Genomic DNA, 17,829 nt, shown 5'->3' with positions numbered 1-17,829 from the left:
CCCAAAACTTGAAGGGGGAAGAGCCATCTGGGAGTACACTGAGAGGGCAAGACATGTAGTCTGTCACCATCTGATGGAAACGTTGCCTCCTGCTGACTGGAGCCGTCTGTGATGGTGTAGACATTTGTGGCGGCGGGGACACAAAACTTTGCCACATTTGGGCCATACTGGTCTTGCCTTGTGCTGAGGCGCTGCTTCTGCTCCCTCTTTGTGCAGAGCTTCCTCCACTGCCTCGACGCACTGAGCTGCTTTGTAAAGCACTAGCAGCACTGCTCTCGGTTGGAATGGAGAACATGATGGAATGCACCAGTGCGTCTTGGTACTCTCGCATTTTACGCTCGCGGTTCAACGGTGTTATGAGGCTTTGTAAGTTGTCCCGGTATCGAGGATCTAGGAGGGTGGACACCCAATAATCAGACGTGTTGAGAATGTGGGCGATGCGGCGGTCGTGTCTCAGGCACTGCAGCATGAAATCAACCATGTGCTGCAGACTGCCAACTGGCCAAGAAACGCTGTCCCCTGCTTGAGGCGTGATCTCTGCCTGCTCTGCATCACCCCACCCTCGCTCTAGATACTGACTACTAGAGCATTGTGTACCTCCCTCCTCTGGACAGATGTCTTCCTCATCCATTGACTCCTCCTCATCCTCCTCACAAAGTGTCCCCTGCCTAGGCCTTTGTGAGGAACCACGTTGAGCAGACTGTAGAGAAGCAGATGGCATTTGTGACTCCTCATCCTCCACCTCTTCCAAAACCTCGTCCCTTAGTGCTTGCAGTGTTTTTTCAAGCAGGCAGATAAGGGGGATAGTCATGCTGACTAGTGCATCATCTGCACTCGCCATCCGCATGGAATAATCGAAGGCACGCAAAACGTGGCAAATGTCCTTCATAGAGGCCCACTCAGTGGTGGTGAAGTGTGAACGGCGCGCACTGCGACTTGTTTGCGCCTGCTGCAGCTGGTACTCCATTACTACTGCCTGCTGCTCACACAACCTCTCCAACATATGTAACGTTGAATTCCACCTGGTGGGTAGGTCACATATGATGCGATGTTCCGGAAGACGTAATCGGCGCTGCAGAGCTGCAATGCGCGATCTTGCGTTGCTGGAACGCCGCAAGTGAGCGCACTCTATGCGGACCTTGTGAAGCAGTGCATCAAAATCCGGATAGTCCCTCAAAAAACTCTGCACGACCAAGTTGAGCACATGTGCCAGACATGGGATGTGAGTGAGGTTGCCTAGGCCCAGAGCTGCCACCAGATTTCGGCCATTGTCACACACTACCATGCCTGGCTGGAGATTCGCTGGCACAAACCAGACGTCGCTCTGCTGCTTGATGGCATTCCAGAGCTCCTGCGCTGTGTGGCTTCGATTCCCCAAAGAAATTAATTTTAATATGGCCTGTTGACGTTTGGCCACGGCTGTGCTCATATCGGTCATCATAACAGGTTCATCATAACAGTTCAGGGGTCGATGTGGAGGTAGACCGTGACGGCTCCTGCAGCGCTGATTCAGAGGAACTGGAGTATGAGGAGGAGTCAATGTGTACAGACTGGATTCCTGCAATCCTTGGAGTTGGCAGAACACGTACAGCGCCACTCTCAAGATCTGTACCCGGCTCCACAACATTTACCCAATGGGCAGTAAGGGAAAGGTATCGTCCCAGTCCATGCTTACTGGTCCACGCATCGGTGGTCAGGTGGACCTTGCTACTGACGGCGTTTTGTAACGCATGTTTAATTTTTCCCTCCACATGATGTTGCAGGGCAGGGACGGCTTACCTGCTGAAATAAAAGGGCACGTTGTATTGTGGGACTGCCAATGCCATAAAGTTACGGAAGGTGTCAGTCTCCACCAGCCTGAATGATAGCATTTCAAGGGCCAGTAGTTTAGCAATGCCATCATTCAGAACCTGTGCTCAGGGGTGGTTTGCCGAGTATGGGCGCCTTTTCTCCCATGCCTGTGCTAACGATGGCTGTAGACTGGCCTGGGAGTGTGAGGATGACAGGGAAAGTGGTGCTGTGGGTGGAATTACACTGTGTCTCTGTACAACAGTGCCAGAGATTCTTCCATGGCGATCCTGTGAGGAAGCCGAACCAGCTGTGTGTGAGCTGGAGGAAGAGGCCACAACACGAGCTGAAGAGGTGGTAGGTGGCACTGTAGGTTGGCCTAGGTCTTCAGTGTGTTTTTGTAACTCCACCACGTGCTTGGTCCGCACATGTTTCCACATATTTGTGGTATTGAGGTTGCTGACACTTTTCCCTCTTTTCACCTTCTGATTACACAGCTTGCATTTGACAAAGCAAATGTCATCTGCAACTGTGTCAAAAAAGGACCAGGCACTGCAAGTCTTGGGAGCGCCCGCTTTGGATTTTGGAAGAGCCATGCTCCTAATGGGTGCCGAAGTGGAGGCTACAGGCAACCAAGTCTGCCCCCTCCCTCTCCCTCCTTTTTGGGCCATTCGGGGAATCTCTTCCTCAGAGCTGCTCCCACCACCTTCCTGTCCCTCACGCCATAATGGGTCAAGGACCTCATCATCTACACCACCCTCTTCAAACAACTGCTTCTCCTGGGTAGTCTCAGCACAGTACGCACCAGAAAGTGGCACCTGAGTCTCATCATCAGATGCGTACTGAGGTGTGCTGCTGACCATAGGCACTGGCCCACCCGCCTCTTCAGATTCAGAGAGACAAAACGGTTGCACATCACTGCATACTACCTCTTCTTCAAATTCTCGAATTCTGTTTGGCTTGCCCCCTCTTTCCAAGCCAAGAGATTCAGAGAACAGAAGTAGAGATGGCTCCTGTCCAGGGCTCTCTGACTGCCTGGGCAATTTGGCAGGTGGTGAAGAGACAGATGGGTGCTCTTCAGTGCTCAGGACCTGAGAGGATCTGGAACTAATTGAAGTCGATGCGTTAGCTGCCATCCATCCGACAACGGCTTCAATTTGGTCCTCCCGCAGCAGTGGGGTACGGCTAGCTCCTACAAAGCTGCGCATAAAGAACTGTTCCCTGGTAAAACTGGGGGATGCTGAGGCACTGGTGCCCGCAGCAGGCACAGAATCCCCACGTCCTCTCCCTGCAGGCACAGAATCCTCACGTCCTCTCCCTGCAGAAACCCCACGCCCATGCCCACATGCTTTATTCCCTGCCTTCTTCATCTTGGTAGACTGATAAAGATAGGCAGAAAAGTACTAAGGGCTTAGTGTGCTTATTCCTGAACAGCTGCTAACAGGTATAAGAAACACTAATTTTATAAAGTGTGGACTAGACTTTAATATGAGCTAATGTGGCCTACACAACTGTAAAGTGGAGTGTTTGGTGAACTTTATTTAGGTTTTTTTTGTCACAAAAAGACACTGGATGTGCCCAAAGATGTAATACCGATAGTATCACAAACTTTTTGTAGCTATTACAATGTAGGAAGGTAACCTACAATGCAATAGATGAGGTTACAAAAAATAGGCTAATACTAATCTGGCTGGGGCTGCAGGGCCCAATGCTGCAGAAAGGCTCCTCTAACTACTCCTATATAGTGTGTTTGGAACCAATTTAGCTGAATACGGAAGGAACCACCACACTAATAGGAGAAATCAGGAAAAATTATGAATTGGCAATAAAGGACAATGTATGAGGCAGTGACACACACTGAGTGCACTACTGTAGCACCCTGAGGACTAGGCTGCTACAGGGGTATTGCACCTCAACCCAGAGGTGTGGTATTCCACTCCCGGGTAAGGATGGAGTGTGGGACTGAGCTGAGGACTGTGAGCAGCCATCCCTTTTCCCCACAGGCTGAGGACTGTGAGCAGCCATCCCTTATCCCCACTGACCGAGGACTGAGAGCGGTCGTTCTTTCCCTCTACCTGGCCGAGGACTGAGAGCGGCCATACCCTGTATATAGTTGCGCTTTCTAAAGCGCCCCCTACCGGTTTTATAGGAAAACTGTTGTTTTCTTCTAGTGACTGTGGCCCTTTACCTGGTCACAATTTGCACGGTGGCCAGAAGAACAAGAACATTTATATGAAAGAGTTTTATATGAAAAAGTTTATATTGCTAGAATAATATATATAAGAAGTTACCCGTCAAGTGATATTTGCTGATAATGTTTATAATGTTTTATATGTTTGTGTATGTTCTAAAAAAAAAAAAAAAAAAAAAGTTTGTATGTTTTGCTCTTTTACAGCCCGAGGACGTGCTGTGATTTACCAGGGGGGAATGTAGCACCCTGAGGACTCGGCTGCTACAGGGGTATTGCACCTCAACCCAGAGGTGTGGTATTCCACTCCCGGGTAAGGATGGAGTGTGGGACTGAGCTCAGACAGCTGCATGCACTACACTCATCCCATTTCCGGGGGACAGATCAATGGTACTCCCACTAGGTGAATGTGCAGGTACGACAGTGTCTGTCCCTGGCTGGAGTGGGAGGGGGGGTGGAACATCCCAGTAGTGTAGGGGCAGATAGGGGAGGGGCTCTGGGCATAGAGATAGGAGCCCATTGGGTGCTAGTCACCTGGGCTCACACATAGAGGGAGTATATATGGTGGGCACCATCTTAGGACAGGGTCAGTCAGTCAGTCTGAGGAGAAGCAGAGCAGAGGAGCTCAGCCAGGAGGGCTGACAGGGAGCTGTGGCTCCGGCTGGGCCCAGCTCCAGGGCCAAGCCTGCAGTGGAGAGAGAGGAGGAAGAAAGGCCCAGAGACGCAGAGCCAGAGGGAACCCTGAGATCCCACAAGTTACCGGGTGAAGGGTTGGCGGAAACGGGTACCGGAACCCAAACTGGTGGAGGCTAATGATCCTCAGCCAGGAACCGGAGGTCGTGGTCAAGTTTTGCCACGACCCTCACCATATCCACCAGGAAGGCACACCACGAGTAGGGTCGGGAAAGCCAGAGAAGGTTTAACCACCAAGAGGCCCGAGGGAGCCGGACAAATGTGGATCCCTGGTGGGGACGGCCAGCAGAAAGAGAGAGAGGGGAGCTCAGGACCACGCTCCGGAACTGCCTGGGGGTTAGCCGAGTCCCGCACCTGGTGAACGCAGTACGGCTCGGTTGGTCACTCCCGGCCGAAGTGACTGAAGTACCATCTGTGAGTAAAAACCCTGAAGCTGCACCATACGTTTCTGACTCTCCTTGCTGCACCATCACAACCTCCATCATCTACACCTGCTGCCCTGAGGCCATACCCCTCCTGTTGGGGGTTATACCATCCCCGCTGCACCATCCTTCCACCGGCCTCAGCGGTCTGCCCTGCAGCGGCAGCTCCAAAGCTGCATTCAACGGGTGGCGTAGTCATCCAACATCTACTGCTAATAGACCGCCACTTAGTTTGACTCCCTGGGCACGGACCGGGTCACCGCCACGAGACTACTACCCCCATCTGATCCGGCTCCGGGTAAGCCCCCGTACGCGCGATGCCGCACGACACAGAAGGCCCAGGGGCGCGTCACTACAACCTGACGTGGCTGAAGCACACACTACAGGGTGAGCTGCACTCACACACACAGACCTTGCAGAAAGCGGTGAGCAGCACAGAGAACTGTGCACTAGCGCTGCAAGGCACAGCGATTTATAAAGTAGCTTGGGTAAAGCAGAATAGACCAAATAGGTAGCTAAAACTGTCCCTCAGAACAACAGCGTCCTATCCCTAACTGAATTCACAGCAGAGTGAGCTCAAAATGGCGGCGGCGGCTTTTATAGTGCATCATGACATCATTTCAGCAGCCAATCACAGCCATGCCATTAGTTAAGATGCCTACATGCCTAACAGGATGTGCCCACACTTCTTAGGATCCTCATTGGCTGAATAAAATGAAAATGGCTCATTGCATTATGGGAACTTCCGATTCCGGTATACAATATGCTAAAAGTATCGGAATTAAGTATCGGAATTCCGATACCGCGAATATCGGCCGATACCCGATATTTCAGTATCGGAATGCTCAACACTACAGGTGACATGAGCGAGTAAGTGATTGTATGTGGCTGCAAACAACCCCAAGGCATGATTGATCCTCCCCCATGCTTAATGGTTGGTGAGATGCTCTTTTCCTGAGATTCTGTGCCTTTTTCCTCCACACATTCCTTTGATCATTGTGGCCACAAAGTTCTATTTTACCTCATCGGTCCACAGGAATTGTTTCCAAAATGCATCAGGCTTGTTTAGATGTTCTTTTTACTTCTGACGCTGACTTTCATGGTGAGGACATAGGAGAGGTTTTCTTCTGATGACTCTTCCTTGAAGGTCATATTTGTGCAGGTGTCTCTGAACAGTAGAACAACGTACCACAACTCCAGAGTCTGCTAAATCTTTCTGAAAGTCTTCTGCAGTCAAGTGGTGGTTCTGATTTGCCTCTCTAGCAATCCTGCGAGCAGCTCTCACTGAAATGTTTCTTGGTCTTCCAGACCTTATCTTGACCTCCACTGTTCCTGGTAACTGTCCTTTCTTAGTTACATTTTGCATGAAGGAAAGAGCAACTTGAAAACGCTTTGCCATCTTCTTATGGCCTCTCCTGCTTTGTGGCCTCCACCATTCTCAGAGCTCGGCGGCTGCTTAGGACCCACGACTGCTGGTTTTTTGGCACAAGGTTAGAGGAGGTTTTTATAAAGCTGGAAATTTGCACCACCGGCCTTTCCTAACGATGATAGTGAATAAGCCATAACCCTAACAGGCTAATTAAGACCTGACACCTTGGTCAAAGTTATCTGAACACACAAATCTCCAAGGTGCACAAACTTTTGCATCGGCCTATTTTCCTTTTTGTAATTTTTAAAAGGAAAAAAATGACAATATTTTTTTTTTGCCTAAAATACAAAGGAAATGTTTCATCTGTAACTTTAGGCCTTTTAGATCATTTCATCTTCAACTTGTTTAATGGTTCATAATAACAGGAATTTTGACCAGGGGTGCACAAACTTTTACATGCTACTGTATATATTCATCCATCCATTTTCCCATTCATAATCGTCTCACAGATACATTGTAACAAACTCTCAGCAGTGTGAGCAGGACTTGTTCATTGTGGAAATATTTATTTTGGTTAAATACAAAATGTTCCCAGTGTATCAGAAGGTGGCGTGTTCTGGACCCTCAGTCCTGGGGGGCCGGTGATCGCTGCCCTCCTGGGTGACTTGTAACCAGAGCTCTGCTCTTCTCTTTCAGTATCCGCTGGTGGAAATTCAGGTGAGAATCTTCTCTTACTGGTAATGGTGTTTGGGGAATATCAGGCAGAAAAGACCCCCCCAAGAGATGTAGATCTAAAATAGAGACCCCACTAAGGAGACCGAGACATCCCAGAGGGGACACCACTAAGGAGACGTAGACATCACAGAGGGGACACCACTAAGGAGACGTAGACATCACAGAGGGGAACCCACTAAGGAGACGTAGAGATCACAAAGGGGACCCCTCTATGGAGACCGAGACATCACAGAGGGGACCCCACTAAGGAGACGTAGACATCACAGACGAGACCCCTCCAAGGAGCCTGAGACATCACAGAGGGGACCCCTCTAAGAAGACCGAGATATCACAGACGAGACCTCACTATGGAGCCTGAGACATCACAGATGAGACCCCACTAAGGAGACTGACACATCACAGAGAGGACCCCACTAAGGAGACAGAGACCTCACAGATGGGACACCACTAAGGAGACCGAGACATTATACAGGGGACCCCACTAAGGAGACATTGCAGCGGGTGTTTTGTGTTGTTTTGAGATCAGTTCTTCTCTCACCGCTGATCTGCAGGATCCCATGAAAAACCGCATCGCCCAATGGAAAGACGTCCGCGCTGAGTCCGGGATCGCAGAGCTCTCGTATCCTCTGTCTCCGGACGCTGCACTGGGGGCGTACGACATAAAGACCGAGGAAGGAAAGCTGAGCTTCACTGTGGAGGAATATGGTGAGTACATGGCCATACATGAGGCAGATGTAGTGATGTCACCTGCAGTCCTACTGAGTCGTCCCCATCCCCTGGGCGCGTCATAGCCACCTTTTGCTTTGATGACTGCTTTGCACACTCTTGGCATTCTCTTGATGAGCTTCAAGAGGTAGTCACCGGAAATGGTCTTCTAACAATCTTGAAGGAGTTCCCAGAGATGCTTAGCACTTGTTGGCCCTTTTGCCTTCACTCTGTGGTCCAGCTCACCCCAAACCATCTCGATTGGGTTCAGGTCTGGTGACTGTGGAGGCCAGGTCATCTGGCGTAGCACCCCATCACTCTCCTTCTTGGTCAAATAGCCCTTACACAGCCTGGAGGTGTGTTTGGGGTCATTGTCCTGTTGAAAAATAAATGATGGTCCAACTAAACGCAAGCCGGATGGAATAGCATGCCGTTGCAAGATGCTGTGGTAGCAATGCTGGTTCAGTATGCCTTCAGTTTTGAATAAATCCCCCACAGTGTCACCAGCAAAGCACCCCCACACCATCACACCTCCTCCTCCATGCTTCACGGTGGGAACCAGGTATGTAAAGTCCATCCGTTCACCTTTTCTGCGTCACACAAAGACACGGTGGTTGGAACCAAAGATCTCAAATTTGGACTCATCAGACCAAAGCACAGATTTCCACTGGTCTAATGTTCATTCCTTGTGTTCTTTAGCCCAAACAAGTCTCTTCTGCTTGTTGCCTGCCCTTAGCCGTGGTTTCCAAGCAGCTATTTTACCATGAAGGCCTGCTGCACAAAGTCTCCTCTTAACAGTTGTTGTAGAGATGTGTCTGCTGCTCGAGCTCTGTGTGGCATTGACCTGGTCTCTAATCTGAGCTGCTGTTAACCTGCGATTTCTGAGGCTGGTGACTCGGATAAACTTATCCTCAGAAGCAGAGGTGACTCTTGGTCTTCCTTTCCTGGGGCGGTCCTCATGTGAGCCAGTTTCTTTGTAGCGCTTGATGGTTTTTGCAACTGCAGTTGGGGACACTTTCCAAGTTTTCTCAATTTTTCGGACTGACTGACCTTCATTTCTTAAAGTAATGATGGCCACTCATTTTTCTTTACTTAGCTGCTTTTTTCTTGCCATAATACAAATTCTAACAGTCTATTCAGTAGGACTATCAGCTGTGTATCCACCAGACTTCTGCACAACACAACTGATGGTCCCAACCCCATTTATAAGGCAAGAAATCCCACTTATTAAACCTGACAGGGCACACCTGTGAAGTGAAAACCATTTCCGGTGACGACCTCTTGAAGCTCATCAAGAGAATGCCAAGAGTGTGCAAAGCAGTCATCAAAGCAAAAGGTGGCTACTGTGAAGAACCTAGAATATAAGACATATTTTCAGTTGTTTCACACTTTTTTGTTAAGTATATAATTCCACATGTGGTAATTCATAGTTTTGATGCCTTCAGTGTGAATGTACAATTTTCATAGTCATGAAAATACAGAAAATTCTTTAAATGAGAAGGTGTGTCTAAACTTTTGGTCTGTACTGTATATATATGACGCGCCCCTGGGCCTGTGTCGCGCTGCGTTGCGCACGCGGGAGCTTACCCGGAGCCGGATCTGTTTAGGGTTGTAGTCTCGTGGCGGTGACCCGGTCCGTGCCCAGGGAGTCAAACTGGACGGCAGTCTGTTAGCGGTAGAAAATGGTTGATGACTACGCCACCCGTTGAATGCAGCCAGGGGCTGCTGCTGCAGGGCAGACCGCTGAGGCCGGTGGAAGGATGGTGCAGCGTGATAGTATAACCCCCAACGGGAGGGGTATGGCCTCAGGGCAGCCGACGTGGATGATGGGGGTAGCAGGAACCACTCAGAGACAGTATGGTAGCGTTCAGGGTCTTTACTGGTAACAACGATAGACCCTCCCGGAGTACTTGCTAGCGAACGGGGCCTGGTCAGTCCTTGAGCAGATGGGATCTCCCCTGGCCAGGCGTAGTTGTAGGCCTCCCAAGCTGACTGTACTCTTCTGGCTACCTTGCTAGAAGCTGATGTAAGTAGCCCACGTCCCTGAGTGTACCGTGTGGTGCTCACCCGTATGGCCGGTGACTCGGGGCCTTCTAATGGCTTCCGCTCCACGATGGCGGTGCTGGTCCCACGCGTGTGACCGGGCCTTCGGGCTTCTGGGCCAGGGGACCTGAAATCCCCTGCCTGACGGATTCTGCTGCTGGGTAGAAGTTAGTCCCCACAGCCTCGGACTCCGGGTCCGGTAAAGAATCTTCTTAGTCAGGGCGAGCTCTTTAGCTGCCAGCCCCTGACTCCTTGTGACTCTGCTGCTTCCTATGCTGCTCTTGTCTCTACTCTTCCTGGACTCCCTAACCGTGCCTCAGCCCCGGGTTTATACAGGGGAAGTTCTTCCCCTCCCAAGGCTGGGCAGGAGGTGTGGCATGCACAGGATCCCTGACCAAAGGACCTCCCACCTGCTCTCAGACGTAATATCTCTATCACTGTGACAACCAGACCCCTGGGGTGTCACACTCCCCCCTAGTGAAATTTAGTACTCCGGGACTAAACACTTTTTAGAAAAATATAACAAGGTATATCAAAGAACAATAAAATACAATAAGGAAACACAATAAGATGGTCACGGATGTCCGCAACCGGGTGCAGTCTTTGAAGAAAAGCAAAGGTGTCCATTTCACCAACACAGGGAGACGTAACCAGGTAGGGGTCTGTCCTACCCCGAGTCCTTAACAGTCTCTAGTCCATCCTGGGTTACGCTCCAACTATATACAAAGGATTCCCGGTAAATCCACCGAAGACTCCTAAAAACAACTAGAAACACAAAATTACACACAAGCAACAATAAACAGGTAAACATTGTAAAACAACTTAAACATTTAGATCCTCCAACGTGCGGGTAACTGGCCTCTAGTGGCCCTAGTGGACCTACGGAGCTGACTGTCTGGCCCTGAACTACAGGGTGTAGGAGCTGTCAAGGGTAAACTGGGCAGCTGTCTACCGGCTCTTTGTCTCACTAGGGGTACGGCAGGCTCACTATAAGCAGAGGGTGGATTCTCCTGTTCCGCTTGGGTGGAGTCTTCTGCCTCCTGGACCGGCTGCTCTTCCAGCTCTACCCGTTGCTCCGTAGGTTCTTGGGATGATGGTTGGAGGAAGGTGAGTACGGGTACCACAACTGCACCATTGACTTGAGTCCAAGACCGAGGGAAGTCCCCGAGCACGGTACTAACCGTATCTTCCCTTTCTTCCACGGGTCGATGGTCTTCCTGTTCCTCCTCAGGGTTCCTCAGTTGTTCGGGGCACTTCTTCAGGTGGTCCCGGGATACAATGGCTGTGGTTTCCCCTCCGTCTTTACTGATGGTACAGACCTTCGGGTTTTCGTGGCTTGAGGGCAGTACGGTGTACGGGTCCTTCTCCCACTGGTCGTCCAACTTGTGGAGCCGTCTCTTCCTCTTCAAGACCTGCTCTCCGGGTACCAGGGGAACAGCGGGAGCATACTGGTTGTAAGTTTTCTCTTGTCTTTCCCTAGCCTGACAGAGACTTCGCTCCACGCTCTCCTGTACTCTCCGGTACTGCTGCTGCCTCTCTGTGTCCCAGTCTGTTTCTGGTGAAGTGTCCTCGGGTGTCAGGACTCCCATTTCCAGGTCAACAGGTAACTTACCAGGTCTTGCCCTCATTAGGTAAGCCGGGGTACAGTTGGTGGAACCTACCGGGATGTGGTTGTATAGGTCCACCAGATCGGGCAACTTCTCAGGCCACAGACTGCGTTCTTCCAGGGGCAACGTTTTTAGAAGATCCATTACCACCTGGTTCATTTTCTCACAAAGTCCATTAGTTTGCGGATGGTATGGTGTCGTCCTTATCTTCCGGCAGCCATACAGATTGCAGAATTCCTGGAAGACCTCCGCTTCAAAGGCAGGTCCCTGGTCCGTCAGCACTTGGTCCGGGTACCCGTGTGGACGGCAAAAGTGTTGCTGGAAGGCTCTAGCTGCTGTTCGAGCCGTTAAGTCCTTGACGGGGACGACAACCAGAAACCGGGAGTAATGATCCACGATGGTTAACGCGTAGACGTAGCCACTTCTGCTGGGGGTCAGTTTTACATGATCCAAGGCTACCAGTTCCAACGGTTGCCGGGTGACGATGGACTGCAGGGGAGTCTTCTGGCTGGCCCGGTCCTTCCTTCTCAGATTGCACGGGCCACAGTCTCTGCACCACTTCTCGATGGTTCCCCTCATGCCTACCCAGTGGAACCGCTCGCGCAGCAGGAACTCCAGCTTTTTCCACCCGAAGTGTCCAGCTCCGTCGTGGTATGCCTCCATCACCATGGCTGCGTCTCTTCGTGGCACCACTACTTGCCAGAGTAGTTCATGCGTCCTGGAGTTAACCATTCTGCGGCACAACTTCCCCTTGTAAAGGAACAGTCGACTCTTCTCTGCCCATAGTTGTTTGGCTTCCTCTGGAGCGTCTGATTCCAGGCTAGCCTCCGGGCGAGTCAGCATCTCCTTCACCAGTCGGACGGCAGGGTCGCTGTCTTGCGTTTCCGCCCAGTTGTAGTGAGGTAAGGGGTTCAACGTAGCAGCCTGCTTACTCCTTACCCGGTGGGAATACTGGATAGTCCCATGACGGTGGAACGCAGGGAGTTCAACTTCTTCCAGTCCCTCCGGATCTTCTCCTCCGTCCGGCAGGTTGGGCATCCTGGACAGGGCGTCCGCGTTGGTATTGGAGCGCCCTGCCCGGTATTTAATTGTGAACTCGTAGTTGGACAGACGGGCCATCCACCTCTGCTCCAGGGCACCGAGTCTTGCCGTGTCCAGGTGTGTCAGCGGGTTGTTATCCGTGTATACGGTGAACCGGGAAGAAGCGAGGTAATGCCTAAAGCGCTCGGTGACTGCCCATACCACGGCCAGGAACTCTAGCTTAAATGAGCTGTAATTTTCGGGGTTCCTTTCGGTGGGTCGCAGTTTTCGGCTGGCATAGGAGATTACTCGTTCTCTCCCCTGCTGAATCTGGGACAGTACGGCTCCTAGCCCGATGTTACTGGCGTCGGTGTAGAGGATGAAGGGCTGGCTATAGTCCGGGTACGCCAAGATTTCATCCCCCGTGAGGGCCATCTTCAGCTGGCGGAAGGACTCTTCTTCTAGCTTTTCCCATTTGAAGGGCGGCTTCTGGTTCTTGGCCTTCCGGGACTGGCCTATCAGGAGGTCCTGCATAGGTGCTGCCTTTTTGGTGAAACCGGGAATAAACCTTCGGTAGTAGCCTACCAACCCTAGGAACTGCCGCACTTCTTTTACGCTGGAGGGGCTTGGCCATCCCTTAATTGCGGTGATCTTATCGGGGTCGGGAGCCACTCCGTCAGCGCTCACCACGTGTCCCAGGTATTGCACCTTTGGTTTCAGGAGGTGACACTTGGAGGGTTTCACCTTTAGGCCGTAACTCGCCAGAGCTTCGAACACCTCCGCCAGGTGTTTCAGGTGGTCCTCATAAGTTTTGGAGTATACGATGACATCGTCCAGGTACAACAGGACCGTCTCGAAGTTTCTGTGGCCCAGACAGCACTCCATTAATCGTTGGAAGGTTCCTGGGGCGTTGCAGAGTCCGAACGGCATGCAGGTGAACTCGCTAAGTCCCATCGGGGTGGTGAATGCGGTCTTCTCCCGGTCCGCCTCTGCTACAGGAACCTGCCAGTACCCGCTAGTGAGATCCAAGGTAGAGAAGAAGTTAGCAGATCTTAAAGCAGCCAATGACTCCTCTATCCTTGGTAAGGGGTACGCATCCTTGTGTGTGATACGGTTGATTTTCCGGTAATCTACACACATCCTCATGGTGTTGTCTTTCTTTTTGACTAAAACTAGTGGGGCTGCCCAGGGGCTACAGCTATCCCGGATTACCCCAGCCTCCTTCATGTCTCTAAGCATCCCCTTGGCGTGTTGGTAATGTGCAGGGGGTACGGGTCGATACCTCTCTTTTATGGGAGGATGATCTCCCGTGGGGATGCGGTGTTCTACCCCCTTGACTCGCCCGAAGTCTAACGGGTGTTTACTAAACACTCTCTCATACTCTTGAACCACCCGATAGACTCCTTGTTTCTGGTGTGAGGGAGTGGAGTCAGTACCCAGATGTAGTTGCTGACACCAGTCCTCCATGTCTTTCTTAGAGCCGTTACCTTCCTCCGGGTGAGATGGAGGCAAGGGTTCCACAGATTGTATAGAATTTTGATTAGTGGTATATAATTTGGCTAGCGTGGCATACCGGGGCAGGTACACTTCCCTCTCCCCGATATTTATTATGCGAACGGGCACCCTCCCATGGCGTACATTGACCACCCCCCGTGCTGTCAAAATGGTGGGCCTACTGTCTGAGTAAACTGGTTCTACCATTGCCTGGTAATCTCTACCTCTCAGACCAATAGCTGCCCGGCACCAAATCATCATTTCACTTTTTGGGGGCATGGCAATAGGAAAAGGGTCACACATTCTTACGCTACCAATCTCACCGCCGGAGAGTTCCACTTGTTGCCGTTGCATCAGTGCCCGGATCTCTTTCTGGAGCACCCGCTGCTCGCCGGAGCTGGCATTCTTGGCAACCTGCTGTAAAAGGAAAATCACCTCTGCAAGACAATTTTCAATTACATTAGTTCCTAGAGTTATTTTTGGGTGACTCTCATGTTTGTCAATATCTACAATGATCAGTCCCTGTGCGGCCAGTTCGACTCTACCAATTTTGATGGTCACCTCTTTAAATCCGATCTGTGGCACGGGCTGACCATTGCTGGCGATGATACTCAAGTCGTCGTCAGGGTAGCGGGTAATATCCGAGTCATTCCAGTACTGCTTGAAGAGCACGTACGGGATGGTGGTGACCTGTGACCCGGTGTCCAGTAGGGCACTCATGGGAATGCCATCCAGTACCACAGGCAAGACTGGACGTCCTCCCACATATCTGTCGCGCCAGTTCGATGGGCCTGGTGATCTTTTTCCTGGGGGTTGGCCCTCTACCCCAGGTTGTGCCCGTTTAAAGAACAGTACCTTTCCATATGTCCGGGTTGATTGCAGCGGCGGCAGATGGGTCGTCCGTCCTCGCTGTATCGGTCACTGGGTCTTCCTCTGGCCGGTGGGGTCCTCCTTGGTCGACGCCACGGGATGTCCTCCGGTCCGGATGCCAGCTGGATCTTCCCTGGAGTGGAAACCTGTAAAGACTGCACAGTTCGGGTTAGCGCAGCAACGCTTTTAGCTAGCTCTTGGACCTGATGGTGTAGGTCTGGAGCCGGGTCATTGTCCAAAGCCTGCGCATCAGCTCCCACAGGCCCTGCTGACAAGGGCGCCGCCTCCTGGTAGTAAGTGGTAGTGGGGCGTCTGTGGGTCACAACGCCACCTGGTGCCGGTTCTCGGAGCACCCGGATGGCTCTGTCCTTGAACTGTGCAAATTCTAGATGAGGGTCCTGTAAGGCCATTGCCCGCAACTGGGTGCGGTGGGCATTGCAATATAAACCCTCTATAAATTGTTCGGTCAACAGCCTGTCCTCGTTTCCCACTCCATTAGGGTCGGTCTGCTTAATGGCCCTCAGGGCCTCTTGTAGGTTGAGTGCATAGTCCCTTATACTCTCATGCGCTCGCTGCTTGCACCCGTAGAATCTAAGTTTAATCTCGGCTGAGGTGCGGGTATCAAAGGTGTCCTTCAGCCGGGTTAGTATCCCTGCGACAGTCTTCCTCCCAGGTGGCCAGGATTTTACTTCCCTTTTGGCTGCCCCAGTTAGTTGGGCCACCAGGATGCTCACTTTTTGCTCTTCTGTGAGGGGGTACACCTGGAAGAGGCTATCCAGCTTTTCTCTAAAGTCATGCAGGGTATGTGACTCCCCTGAGTACTGGGGTAGCCAAGCTGCTCCCGGGATATAGGGCATGGTGAAGGGCATAACTGCAACAGCGGTAGCGCTGGCGGGGGTTGAGGTAGTGGAGCTCTCCTCCGTATCCGACATCTTCCTCCCCCCTAGTGGACCGTGGCCTACCTTGCGATGATCCTGTTCCGTAGGCCGCGGCTCCGCAGTGGATCGTCAGGGTTGAGGACCTTCCGTCGCGCTCCTGTGACGTCGGCGTCTGCTGGGCTCCTTCCAGGACCTTACGCAACGTCCGGACGTGAGGCGGGGCTTCAGTTCTCGCGCGCTTTCGGAGTCCACGCCCCTCTTCTTCCCGCGCGGCGTCCTCAAGATGGCGTCCAATGGCGGGAAAACTCCACGGATGGCGGGAAGAAGGCTGAAGATGGCGCCGGATGGCGGGAAACTTCACCGATGGCGGGAAGAAGGCTGAAGATGGCGCCGGATGGCGGGAATCTTCACCGATGGCGGGAATCTTCACCACTGGTAAGTTTGAACAGTCTTTGCTTTTCAGGCACGCAGTACCCGGTGGTTGCGGGCACGTGATCCTGCCGACTACGCCAAAGTTGACGCGCCCCTGGGCCTGTGTCGCGCTGCGTTGCGCACGCGGGAGCTTACCCGGAGCCGGATCTGTTTAGGGTTGTAGTCTCGTGGCGGTGACCCGGTCCGTGCCCAGGGAGTCAAACTGGACGGCAGTCTGTTAGCGGTAGAAAATGGTTGATGACTACGCCACCCGTTGAATGCAGCCAGGGGCTGCTGCTGCAGGGCAGACCGCTGAGGCCGGTGGAAGGATGGTGCAGCGTGATAGTATAACCCCCAACGGGAGGGGTATGGCCTCAGGGCAGCCGACGTGGATGATGGGGGTAGCAGGAACCACTCAGAGACAGTATGGTAGCGTTCAGGGTCTTTACTGGTAACAACGATAGACCCTCCCGGAGTACTTGCTAGCGAACGGGGCCTGGTCAGTCCTTGAGCAGATGGGATCTCCCCTGGCCAGGCGTAGTTGTAGGCCTCCCAAGCTGACTGTACTCTTCTGGCTACCTTGCTAGAAGCTGATGTAAGTAGCCCACGTCCCTGAGTGTACCGTGTGGTGCTCACCCGTATGGCCGGTGACTCGGGGCCTTCTAATGGCTTCCGCTCCACGATGGCGGTGCTGGTCCCACGCGTGTGACCGGGCCTTCGGGCTTCTGGGCCAGGGGACCTGAAATCCCCTGCCTGACGGATTCTGCTGCTGGGTAGAAGTTAGTCCCCACAGCCTCGGACTCCGGGTCCGGTAAAGAATCTTCTTAGTCAGGGCGAGCTCTTTAGCTGCCAGCCCCTGACTCCTTGTGACTCTGCTGCTTCCTATGCTGCTCTTGTCTCTACTCTTCCTGGACTCCCTAACCGTGCCTCAGCCCCGGGTTTATACAGGGGAAGTTCTTCCCCTCCCAAGGCTGGGCAGGAGGTGTGGCATGCACAGGATCCCTGACCAAAGGACCTCCCACCTGCTCTCAGACGTAATATCTCTATCACTGTGACAACCAGACCCCTGGGGTGTCACATATATATATATATATATATATATATATGCATATATATATATATATATATACATAAATAATAATAATAATCCATGTCCAGCTTCAGATGTGTCTGAGAAGGCCATAATTATTTTAAAGAAAGTTTGGATAATTCAGGTGAGGTCCAGACAGCATGGAAAGGGTCTTTTAGAAGGTCAGAATGTTGGAGGGAATGTCCCCATGGGTTTGGTGGAAGATCAAATTATTTGGGAAAGATCTTGAGATTTGAAGGAATTACAAATGATAAAGTCTGGATGATTTGGAAAATGTTCATGCTTTGAAGAGTTTGGATGATTTGTACAAGTTGTGGATGTTTTGCAGAGGTCTGGATGATTCGGTAGAAGTTCAGATGTTTCGATGAATGTTCAGAATATTTAAGGATGGCCCAGATGAATTGGGGAATGTTTGAATGATTTGGAGAAGGCTGATATGGTCTGAGAAAATTCCTGATAGTGGGAGGAATTTTATGATGATACTGAGACGCACCTGATGATTTGGTAAAGATCCTG

At 51.7% G+C, this 17,829-nt stretch overlaps 1 protein-coding gene across 6 annotated transcripts in view; it reads left to right on the top strand.

Moving 5' to 3' along the window:
- LOC141273167 (alpha-2-macroglobulin-like protein 1) overlaps positions 1–17,829 on the top strand; it is a 607,283-nt gene that overhangs the window by 196,110 nt on the left and 393,344 nt on the right. For all 6 annotated transcript variants that reach the window (XM_073684620.1, XM_073684625.1, XM_073684624.1 and 3 more), the window contains exons 6-7: positions 7,157–7,177; positions 7,747–7,900. In XM_073684620.1, coding sequence (XP_073540721.1) covers positions 7,157–7,177; positions 7,747–7,900 — 175 coding nt within the window. The remainder of the gene's footprint in view (positions 1–7,156; positions 7,178–7,746; positions 7,901–17,829) is intronic.

The sequence above is a fragment of the Phyllobates terribilis genome, unplaced genomic scaffold (genome assembly GCF_046119375.1).
Source record: "Phyllobates terribilis strain yellow unplaced genomic scaffold, ASM4611937v1 Scaffold_5__5_contigs__length_657084704, whole genome shotgun sequence".
NCBI lineage: Eukaryota > Metazoa > Chordata > Amphibia > Anura > Dendrobatidae > Phyllobates > Phyllobates terribilis.
This window is presented reverse-complemented; position numbering and strand designations above follow the sequence as displayed.